Source organism: Lathyrus oleraceus, chromosome 5 (genome assembly GCF_024323335.1).
Source record: "Lathyrus oleraceus cultivar Zhongwan6 chromosome 5, CAAS_Psat_ZW6_1.0, whole genome shotgun sequence".
NCBI classification, from domain to species: Eukaryota; Viridiplantae; Streptophyta; class Magnoliopsida; order Fabales; family Fabaceae; genus Lathyrus; species Lathyrus oleraceus.
This window is the reverse complement of record NC_066583.1, coordinates 469,576,801-469,589,293: the sequence shown is the minus strand read 5'-3', so window position 1 is coordinate 469,589,293 and position 12,493 is coordinate 469,576,801. Positions and strand designations below refer to the sequence as shown.

Below are 12,493 nucleotides of genomic sequence, written 5' to 3'. Positions count from 1 at the left end.
TTCTCTTCTCAATAGGCTCAGCTATAGATAAAGATTGGAAAGGAGTTCCAATTTCAACCTCATCATCTATATAAGAGAAGGAAGACAAATGGCTAACCAGGAGAGCCCTTTCTCCCCCTACCACCACTAGCTTCTTGTTTTTCACGAATTTCAATTTCTGGTGTAGGGTGGACGTCACGACGCCTGCCTCGTGAACCCATGGTCTACCTAAGAGACAACTATACGTGGGTGAATGTCCATAACTTGGAAGGTAATCTGGAAATCACTTGGTCCGATCTTGATTGGGAGATCAACTTCCCCAATCACAATTTTGCGAGACCCATCGAAAGCCTTCACAACTACTCCACTCTGCCTCATGGGAGGCCTTTGATATGATAGATTTGAGAGAGTGGACTTTGGCAATATGTTCAATGATGACCCGGTGTCCACCAGCACATTGGACATGGCGTCGTCTTTGCAACCCATAAATATATGTAATGCCAGGTTGTGATATCTTCCCTCCTCAAGGAGATCAGAGTCACAAAAGCTCAGGTTGTTGCAAGCAATAATGTTTGCAACAATGCTATCGAATTGCTCCAAAGTGACATCGTGATCCACATATGCCACATCCAACACCTTCTGCAGAGCCTCTCGGTATGGTTCTGAATTTAAGAGTAAGAATAACACAGATATTTTGGATGGCATTTGTAGAAGTTGGTCTACAACATTGTACTCGCTCCTTTTGATGAGTCTCAGCATCTCATCACAGTCTTCTTTCACATTTCCACTCGGGCCAACAGAAGTAAGATTTTTCAGTACGGAGGAGGGCTTAACAGCAAGTGCCGGATTCGGAGAATTCACAGCGTTCCCGATCGGGCGTTCAACAAAATCAGCATTAATTTGAGGCTTCGGCGGTGCTAAAAATACATCGGCAATATTCACAAGAGAAGAAGAGGGCAAGGACATCTCTTTCCCATTCTCTACTGCTACGGCGTTGTAGCGATAGGGAACTTCCTTTTCAGAAGAGTAAGGCACATGACCAACATGCTTAATGATCAGAGCGGGAGAAGCCTTCTACTTGCTACCATTGTACTTGATGATAGCAGGCTCGGGTATCCGGAACACTGGGGAGATCACATTAACCTCAGGCTCATTTTCATAAACATTCCTGTTTTGAAGGATCTCGATGACTCCTTCGTCCAGCATTTTCTGAACATCCTTGCGCACCTGGCAACAACCCAATCGGTTAACAGAGCAGACTCGGCATCTATCATGGTCATGCTCATAATGACTGTAGTCACACAACAAACGACGCATCTGGACCAGAGACTGTTGAATATGACTGACATATTTGACCTTGTATTTTCCAGGGCAACCCTGGACCATGTTGACAGATTTCCCATGTTCGGGCAATGGGTTCTTCTTCACATTAGGGCCTACGTCCTCAAAACATAAAATACCACACCTCACAAGGTCTTGAACCTTGGTCTTCAAAGGGTAACAATTCTCTACGTCGTGGCTGGGAGCACCAGAATGGTAAACACAATGTAACTCAGGCTTATACCACCACTGGGGGTTAGCAGGTATAACCGGTGGGTCTCTCGGAGTAATCAACTTCCTTTCTATCAAAAAGGGATATACCTCTGCGTACGTCATCGGAATAGGATCGAAAGTGACCTTTTTCCTCTCGTAACTTATGCTGGTTTGATTACTGTTTCGAGGCTGGTAGGCATGCTGCTGCGGTCGGTGTTGTTGTTGCTGATATTGCAGATGTAGTTGCTGATTGTTACTATGTTGCTGATACTGTTGATTGTCTCTGAAAACAGGTGCTATATGAGCCACCTGGTGCTGGTTACTGGCGGGACGCACAACCTTCCTCTTCACAGAGGGTCTTCTTGGTTTCTCATGGGAGATCACAGCATGTGCCTCTCCATCTTTCTTCTTTGCAAATGCCCCATAACGTTTGGCAGAAGAGCCTTCTTCTCTGGTTAACCATCCTTCACGGACCCTTTCTTCTAGATGCATCCCCATATTCACCATCTCGGTGAAGTCAGAAGGAGCGCTAGCAATCATCCGCTCATAATAAAAAGAACTTAAAGTCTTCAAAAAGATCTTAGTCATCTCTTTCTCTTCTAGCGGAGGCACAATCTGTGTTGCCACCTCTCGCCACCTCTGGGCGTACTCCTTAAATGTTTCTTTATCCTTCTGGGACATGGCTCTCAATTGATCTCTATCAGGAGCCATATCCATGTTGTACTTGTACTGCTTGACAAAGGCTTCGCCGAGATCATTGAAGGATCGGATGTTCGCGCTCTCTAAACCCATGTACCAACGCAGAGCAGCATCGGACAGACTGTCCTGAAAGTAGTGGATGAGTAGTTGGTCATTATCGGTTTGAGTCGACATCTCTCTGGCATACATGACCAGGTGGCTGAGAGGACAAGTATTTCCTTTGTACTTTTCAAAATCATGGACCTTGAATTTCACAGGGATCTTCACATTTGGAATCAAGCAGAGTTCGGCAGCAGATTTGCCGAAAATATCCTTCCCTCTGAGAGTTTTCAATTCCTTGCGAAGCTCAAGAAATTGATCGTTCATAGCATCCATCTTCTCATAAAAATCTGGACCCTCAGACGGCTCAGAATGATAGATGGTGTCGTCTACCCTGGGCAAAGTATGCACGACAGGAGGAGGAACGGCAAGGACCGGGCTAGATGCCAGCAGAGAAGCAAAGGTAGGAACAGGACCCTCAGGCATGAAATTGGGAGGCATCCCCCACGGGAACCCGGTTGGCATGGCTGTTGGAACAAAGTGTGCACTGGCAGCGGGCACAGTAGAGGAGACAATCTCGGAGATAACTGTCCTCTGGGGAGGAGTTGATGGTGTCGGAGAAGACTGGCTCTGGGCAGCCATGAGTGACTCCATTGGGGCAGTCAATCTGGCCACTTCCTCTTTCAGCTCGCGGTTCTCTTGCTCTAAGTGATCCATCAGTCTTGAAATATTTGCTCTAGTGTAGTACCGGTGAGTCAGATTGTCTTCAAAATAAATGAAGGACACAGAGTTAGACCATAGGGCAAGGGACCGGAAACAAAACCTGCTTATGCATATGATGCATGCAATGTTTGTGCATATGATTTGTTTTTTATTTCAAAGGAACTTTAGAGTTTTATTTGCAAATTTTGGAAATATTAAGCATTTTATCACATTTGGAAATATCTCATTAAATAATATCAGGGAAAAGAAGTGCAGCATCGTCAATCATATACAAGAGAAAAGGAAAATAATCGTCCTATGGATCCCTAGAAACAATCATCTAAAGCTCGGGACACAGGAAGATAGGAAGCGCGAAGCCTCTTCACCTCCCTCTCGTAGGCTGCCTCCATATCGGCCTTCTCTTTGGCGAGTCGATCATACCTCCTCTTCCAGAACTTAGAAGACTGAGGAAGTAGAGAAGTCCATACATCATCAGGGTCATCAATAACCTGATGCTCAAGAAACTCAATCAACACATCCTTCTCCTTAATCTGCTGAAGCAACTCTTCACGTTCACGGATCCAGGCACGTGAACGGTCTTCGTCTCTCAACTCCTCTACTCCTTGATTAGGGAGGGTTGAAGGCCCAGCCATAATCATAGGTGTAGGTCTCGGATACTCGTAAGGCATGAGATACTCAGACGCCCTCTTCCTAACCTAAATAGTGTAAGGCTCCAAAGCGATGCAATTCTTAGGACCCAACTCTTTCCTTCCTTTCCTATGAATGTTGCGCCAAGCGCGGACCATCCTAGCTTTCAAGCCTTGGGGATCTTTACCATCCTGAAAGAATACACCCTCTAACAGAATGTTATTGGGTTTATCCTTTAAGGGGAACCCAAGATGCCGACGTGCCAAAACAGGATTGTAGTTAATCCCACCACATGTACCAAGAAGAGGTACATTGGAGAATTCGCCACAAGAGTCAATAATTTGCACACCATCATACACTCGGTTATACCAAGAGATATCATCATTAGTGAGAGACATAAGCCTCGTGGACCACCGTAGACATTCCTTGTTCTCCTTGAAAGCGACCGTCTGCGGTAAGTGAGAAATAAACCACTTATACAACAGAGGCAAACAACACACAATGGCGCCACCACCCTTTGCATTCCTCATATGCAAAGAGAAGTAGGTATCACCCAACAGAGTCAGAACGGGATTAAGAGTAGAGAAAGTCCTAATAGCGTTCACATCCACAAACTTGTCGATGTTGGGGAATAACACTAGCCCATAGATGAGAAGTACAAATATGGCCTCAAAAGCGTCCTCACTCATGGCCTTCCCATATCTAGTAGCTTGAGCAATGAGGAACTCAGAAGGGAGACCTTGAATTCCACCTTTGGTAGTCATATGAGCACCAACCAGAGATTCATCTATGTGTAACATGTCAGCTATCTTTGGAGAAGTAGGAACCCTTTCCAAGCCACTGAACGACAACTGATCCAGAACAGGTATACCCATAAGATAAGCATACTCCTCAAGGGTAGGCAAAAGCTGGAAATCCGGAAACGTAAAGCAACAGTACAAGGGATCATAAAACTGCACCAATACACTTACCAATCCTTCATCCACCTGAGTAGTCAGAAGAGGAAGAAGCTTCCCAAAACGAGCCTTAAAACCCAAAGGATCTAATACATAGGATGTCAGATTCCTTAACTCTTTCAAATCTGGTTGCCTGAAGCTGTACTTCTTTGTATTCCTTCTTTGTCTTTCCATGTCTGAAAATTTTGCAAATAAACCCCTTAAGTTCCTTGAAAATTTTCTCATTTATTAATGATATGGATGCAAATGGGTGCATGAATGCATGAATGCAACAATCACACTCAAGGATCAAGCAAAGCACACCAAACAAAGGTCATGGGATGGATCATGTTATCCTTAATATCAATCATCCATTTTGGTGGATTATGGATTACACCTTATTAACACCCAAGTTCCATTGATATTAAGGATTCATGAACGGATCAACCATGAATCAAGGGTTTGTTGTAAGTCACGAGCATGGAGTTAGGTTAAGAACCACCCAAAAGCGAGTGTACTAGGGTTTAAACCTGCCAAACATGTTCTACATGAGGTTCCCATAGTCATCATCCCATCTTTCGGATATTATTGGAGAAACGACTACTCATATTCCGAAAATATTCTCAAGAGAGACTCTTATGAGTGTAGTATCGCGTAACAATCGTATCAAATCTTACACTTGAACGACTTTCGTACTACATCCTAAGAATAGGCCAAGATGGGCTTGGTAAACTAAGGTCCTTGGCTTCTAAGGTCTATATTGGAAAGAGTAATGTCTAACCACAACTTACTTGTGTGACATTATTGATCCCAACATAACCTCCACCAAGTGAATGGACTTGCAAGTCAACTTGCTAAGGAATAACTCCACACAAGTCAACAAGACTACGCCATTCTCCTATCCTAAGTGCACTCGAGTCCGGGTGTAGAACTCATCTCACAAAGATCACCAAGCATACAAGGAATTAATATCAAGCAATTCAATCATTACATACAATACATTAATCCCAAATTTCACAAAAATATGTCACAAAACAAAAACATACAATACAACAAATATGAAAAGTAGGCAAAACCCACTAGGCAAATTGTTTTCCCCAGCAGAGTCGCCACTTTTCTATAGCGGGGTATTCGTTACCATTAGAGATTTTGACTAAATCCAAGGTAAATCATACAATTCGAGTCGCCACCGCACTTCTATTTATCCAAAGAAATGGTTAGAAAGCTAACCAAAACCTAAAAGTTTTTTCGAATCAAAAACTAGTAGAAATGTCAGAGATCTGGGTAAGGGGGTTGGTTATGCAATGGGAAGGTATTAGGCACCCAAAGCATCCTAGGTACTCTTAGGGAGCCCTTTTCACATTTGTTGCAAAGGTTGTTGTTTTTTTTTTGTTGAAAATTTATTTGTGCAAACATGATTGAAGGGATGCGAAAAGCGTGTATGTTTATCTAATGTACTACATACTAAAAGAAGGGTCAAAAGAAAATGACTCGCACGGACGTCGCATCCACTGCATACGTATCTCATCTGAATCTGAGAATCAGAGTCTTCGTTGCTCGGCTACCTATGGGTTAATGAGGAGTGTGCTCGCTAAGACATCATGTCTTATGCCTACGTATCTCATCTGGGATGAAAATCAGAGCAAAACGTAGTTCGATCATCTATGGGTTAAGGGTTGAACGACGTTACTACGCAATCTACCGGATGCTCGACCTTTGGAGACTTACTCGCCTGTAGTAGAAGGAGTAAACGTGTTCTTAGGAGAAGAAAAATCAATGAGTTTGGGGTGTTTAGGGATGCTCATGCAAAAAGGCAGTCCTAGATGAAGGAACCGCGCTACCTTAAATCACATGCCACGAGAGGCTATACGAAACCTAAGAAATCGGTAACATGCGGGAAAAGTAAAGGGATCGAGAGATCTACCGTACGGATAAAGATCCGAAGTAACAACAATTAGATAAATAAGAAACCCAAAGACTCTTACAAGCTAAACACCATCAAAGAAAGCGAGTCAGTACAGGTAATCGGAATAGACCTCCAGGTGGTACCCCACAAATAATGTGGAACACCAAGCAAGCTATCCCTGCAAGAGTATGTGAGCCCTCACAAAACAAAAACCAACAAACAGGTTAGAGAAACAAGATAGGGTAATCAAGAGTTGCCCCCAAATCAAAATGTAACCACATGAATCATGCCATTAAAATTCACAAAAAGCTCACAAAAAGCTACCAAGGGTAGGAGGCCTAAACCTCTTGTCAAACACATGCATCAAAAGGGTATCAAATTCACCCATAATACCTCATACATTCAGAGCATTCAAATTAAAATCATAAAGTAATGGGAATAAGGCAAACCTGATTGGAGAGACCGATGAAATTGAATGGCACGGTTGGGTTCGCGAAGCACTCTTAGGGTTTATATGAGAGGGAATTGGTTCTTTGCCGATGAGTTCCCTTCAGTCTCTGGAGGTTGCTCTGAACTCTGTTAGCTCTTCTCTCACTATCATTTTCCCTTTCAGGGTAATAAGAATAGAATGGCCTTTTGTTTCACTGAAACTCTGAATTTATAACCTGATTTTTGTGGACCTCTAGGCTCAAATGAGAGAGGCCCAAGTCCAAAGTTTTTCTGTTATATTTTATTTATTTATTTATTTATTTATTTATTTATTTATTTATTTATTTATTTATTTATTTATTTATTTATTTATTTATTTATTTATTTATTTATTTATTTATTTATTTATTTATTTATTTATTTATTTATTTATTTATTTATTTATTTATTTATTTATTTACTTATTTATTTATTTATTTATTTTATTTTATTTTTAAACACGTGGGTTTCGCCTAGCGAGCATGACAGTTCAAGAAATACCTCTGAGCGTAGGTGATTCTGGTGGTTTTTCTTGGGACTCGCTAGGCGACCAATTCTGCTCGCCTAGCGAGCATGACAGCTCATGAACAAACTCTTTCTCCTTCAAGATTAACGTTTTGACTGACGAATAGACCCCATTTGAACCTGTTGGAAGTATCTCAAGCCATTCCCTTGTGTTGACTGATCATCTAAATAGAACCCACAAAGTTTCTTGGATGATACTCAAGCTTCAAACAAAAGATGTTAGTGACACATTTTTGTGCTTTTGGTTAGTAAACAAAAGTAAGAGAAACAATGATGTATAATTCAAGCATGATTGGTGATCTCAAACCAATCACAAGGAGTCCCACCCAAAGGCAAAGGGAACCAAGATGCTAAAGATCCTTGAGGCAATGCAAATGCAATGTTATGATGCCATGAGGGATCTTAGGGTAAAAATTCGGGTCTTACACTATAGGGCCGATTTTATTTTGTTCTCGGCAATGTATGCTGAAATCCTCTTTAGAGCTTCTAGCTCAGTCATCAATAGTGACATCCCCTAGCCTGTCGGTTGGATATCTGCATAGGGTGGATCCTCTAAATGTTCCATATCCCAAACGAAGCCATGAGTTTCGTGCAAAGTTAGAGAAACAAAAGCTTCACTCAGATTAGCATACACATCCTCAATTGGTAAACAAGGAGAGATGTTAGCCAACTTCCTCTCGAATTCCTTCTTGCTGACATTGTTCAGGTCATCCATGAAGTAGCCTTGATCTGCTTCAATGTTTTTGACCACTCCATCTTCTCTTCAAATTACCAATCTCTGGTGTGCTGAAGATGGTAAAGCTTTGACACCATGGAGCCATTCTCTGTCGACTAGCGAATTGTAACTTCGTTTAGCATCTATTACCATGAACAACGTCGGCCAAGTTATTGAACCAACAGTGATGTTCACCATGATCACTCCCATGGTGCTTTTTGTTTTTCCCCCGTAGTCAGATAAGATCACGTTGTTGGATCGAACATCAGTATCATACTTGCCAATTTTCTTCAAAATATGATGTGGCATGATGTTAACAGTAGCGCCACAATCTACCAAGACTTTGTTGATAGTCACACCTTCGACTTTGGCCCTAATCAACAGAGGTTTCAAGTGACTCTTCATAGTCATCGTGGGCCTCTCAAAAATTGCTTCTTGGTTCTCACCAGAACCATCATTCATCACAAAGTAACATCTTGGCTTATGTAACGCCATTTCTTCAGCGCCGATATCGTCTACCGAATCCGTCACCTTAGTAACACAATTGTATTCTTCTGGTAGAATTGACACCACGTTGACTAAGATGTCCAAACTTGCTTCTGATTCTGAATTGAAGTCATCAGTAACCTCATCAGAACATTTTTCACTTGGTCGACGAACATACTCCCTGATCCGTTCTTTTCCTGCCGTGTCGACCTTCACAATAACTCTTTTTCTAGAATCCTCTCCACTAGCCATGCCTTTTCCAGCTATTCCCCTAGCATCCTCTCTTTCAGCCTGCTTGCGACATTGAAAACGTCTACATTGAGTTCTGGACATGGGGTTCTTCCCCAAATAATTTTCAGGGACATGAGTCTTTTTCTCAGACTTGAACTCAAGCCTGTAGTTGATTGCTAAACCTCCTCTTGAAGCAGCGACACCTTGTGGGGTTTCTTGTTTTCCCTGAGGCTTGATCCAGGTGCCTCTAAGAGTACTTGTCGATGGGACAAAGCTCTTAGGACTTTCTTGAGCATTCTCCATAGCCTTCCATGGGATTGTTTCATTCTAGTGTGCTCTGTTCAGCCCACTTCGTTTGCTTTTCCCTAATTGTAGCTTCTGGAAATTTTCAGCAGCAACTTTGTCGGTGACAACGCCATATCTAGGGCATAAGTAGACTTGTGAACCCTTATTCTTGTAGCGATACAGGAAATCTATCAAATCTTCATCAGCCATTGGATAAACTTCAGCTATGTCGACATCTGGGCTTTCACCAATTTCATCTAGCATGTCGGTCTCATCATATTCAATGATCTCGACCATGTTGATATCGACTGGCTCAATGAATATAGCTTCCTCCTGGTGGAGAGGGTCAGCGTCGATCTTCATTTTGCAGCCATCAAATTTCAACCTTCCTTCTTGAATTGCTTTCTGAACCAAATCCCTGAAAAGATAACAATTAGAGGTATTATGACCAAGATAATTATGATACATACAAAATCCTTTTTCCTGTCTTTATTCTAATGGTGGTACTTTAGTACCAGGTGGCACCACCAATTGACCATCTTTAACTAACAAATCCAAAATTTCCTCACACTTTGTCACATCAAATGTATAAGTTTTTGAAGGGAATTTTGGATTGTTTTTGACAAGATTTTTCCCTTGTGCAGGAAGATATAACCGACACTCATAAGCAGATCCTGGATTTAACTCAGCCACGTCAATTTCTAATTCGGTCAATGAGGCATAATCATCCTCATAGATTGGATTTGTCGCATCGTAATCGACGAAAGCTACTTTTACCTTCTTAGCCTTATTGTGTCTAACCTTTTCTAACCTTAGCCGTTCGAGATGTCGAACTCTATCAGCCAATTGTGGCATACTTTTTACAAAGGTTGGGTCTATTTTCTTCCTAATGGAATAATCTAACCCATCAGTAGCCATCTGAACAAGTTCATGTTCTGGTACTTGCGTAAAACACCTGGCCTTTAATGATCTAAATCTATTCAGATAATCGTCAATACTCTCAGCAAACCTTCTCTTAATGCTAGACAATTTTGCCAAACTGGTTTTGGAGTGTCCTTCGTAAAAACTGTTCATGGAACTTCTTTTCTAAGTTGGCCCACGAATCAATTGAACTTTGGCCAAAGAAGTGAACCATGTGAAGGCAGCCATAGTCAAAGAGGAAGGAAAGTTTTTTACTCTCAAACCCTCATTGTGAGCCAAATCTCCTGACTCTGTTAAATATCTGGCAATATGTTCTATTATCGACTCGCCAGATTCTCCCCCAAACTTAGTGTATTTAGGCACTTTCATTCCCCGAGGTGCCTCGGTTTGGAGAATAAATTCAGCCAATGGGGAAGCATATAGCGGCGTTTGCAATGTGGCACTCATACCATTCCTATCCATAATCCTTTCGATAATAGTTGTCAAATTATTTTCTACTGCTAAGTCTTCTTATCGATGTTGATCGACAATTTGATCAGCATCCTGATGTCGGTTAACTAACACCATCTGGTTACGTCCTGCTACTCCTAGCTCAACGCCTAGATTCTCTTGGGGTCTAAGGATTTGTCCCTCATGGGCTGTCTCATCTTCTGCCGCCCCTATCTCTACTTGAACAGGAATGGTTTGCCTGACCACTTGTGCCGTCTGTCGAGGCGGTGCCCCCATGAAGTTACACAAGCGTGTCAATTGATTAACCACCTGCCTATTTGTTTCAGCAAATTCCTGTATCACAGGATTAAAAAATGTACCCATTTGATTAGTTAACATATTAACCAACTCATGATTACTATCATCCATTTACTGCCTCAACACCGCTATTGAAGTGTTCGACAGCGGCATGGTTCTATTTTGAGTATTATTCCTATTCTGAGCATTGTGTGAAAACAATACTGCACTTGATGTTGACTTATATCCTGACATTAAGGAATACGACGTTCCATAAAGAGGATCTGTGGTGCCAAAGCGAGGCACATAAGGTCTGAACGTCGTTATCGTTGATCCTGAACCTCCCGGTGGAGGTAAAGGAATTGATGCTCCAATCGCACATGTAGTCGACATCGTTGAGGTTGCACTTGTCATCGGAGGCAGAGTTGCAACCTGTGAAATTACTGTTTCTGTAGTGGATAAAGTCCCTTGTGGCACTTCATCTGTATTAGAGTTTGACATTTTCGCAGTTTCTTGTTGCCTACTATATAGTTTGCCACTTCTATGTTTCATGCAATTGCGTAACTACACTAGCACTGGTCCCACTAGGCGTGCCATTTTGTTTACTGTGGAAATTGGTAAACAACCGCTGGTCCTCCCTATGCCTTAAAACTAAGGTTTACTTGCAGGATCGACCAGTTGATCCTAAGACATGTGCTAGTGTAACAGGGTGACTTATTCAATTTGACAGACTATTAACTTTGTGAGAAATGGCTTCTGACAAAGTATTGAACAAGCACAGGTTTTTTCCACATGAAATGATGATGATATAGCCTATGGGTGAATCGTGACCGACAACATTATAACAATCAAAAGACATACACAACGAACACGCTTTTGGTGAACTCTATTATCGTAATAGAATTAGTGTCAATAGCGTAGACGACAACGTAAAATAATAATTCAAACGTAAATGAAATGAAAATAAAGTGTTCAACGGGAACAATTGAAAAATAAGGAAGTTGCATTGAAGTAAATGTGGTGATTCTCGTACATAGCACTCTTAAAAACTCTTACTTCCTCGCGCTGGGAATGTGAAGTTTTTGACAAGTGATTTTGGTACAGAGTGAACACCCCGAGTCCTCTGTGGGATCCCCTATTTATAATGCATTAAAGAAACTGTCTATAAGCAAAACTACTCAAAAATAATAGACGTCGTGCCACATGATCTACAAACTGATCCATATTTTGGCGCTTATTCTCCTTGTAACTGCTAGTCATTTTGAATTTCAAACTTACCCTGCTCAAGTATTTATGTCAACGCCATCTCGTATGTGTTTGACACAACCAAGACTTTCTTAAGTCTCAATCTTCAAATCAGTAGACATAATGGATTTCGACCACACATGATTCTTCTGTCGGTTTCGTCTTCTGGTAGCTTGTGGTTTTCCCCCGTTCTTACTTATCTTGGGCTTAGCTTTCTTTCAGACCTCCCCTTGGTGGGGTATAATCCTTAAATCCATAAGGCCATTTCATTCATTACGCCTTCAACATGTCCTATCAATTTCTCGTGGTAACACCTGGAAGATGAGAGCTCGGATGATGAAGATGATAACTTGCTTTACCACTTGAAGCCAAGTGTTGCTAAGAGGATGAGGACTAGAAAGGGTAGGTCTGTGGTTGAGATGATGACAGCCAAAACTGGTAAGAAGGCGA

General features: G+C 41.8%; 1 protein-coding gene across 1 annotated transcript; it reads right to left on the bottom strand.

Annotated features, from left to right (window-relative positions):
* Positions 1 to 10,237: 10,237 nt before the first annotated feature.
* On the bottom strand, positions 10,238 to 10,930 carry LOC127081382 (uncharacterized). Its single transcript, XM_051021643.1, has 2 exons — positions 10,635 to 10,930; positions 10,238 to 10,526 (listed from the first exon to the last, which is right to left on the bottom strand). The coding sequence occupies exons 1-2, from the start codon at positions 10,928 to 10,930 to the stop codon at positions 10,238 to 10,240; spliced, it is 585 nt and encodes a 194-aa protein (XP_050877600.1).
* Between the last annotated feature and the right edge of the window lie 1,563 nt (positions 10,931 to 12,493).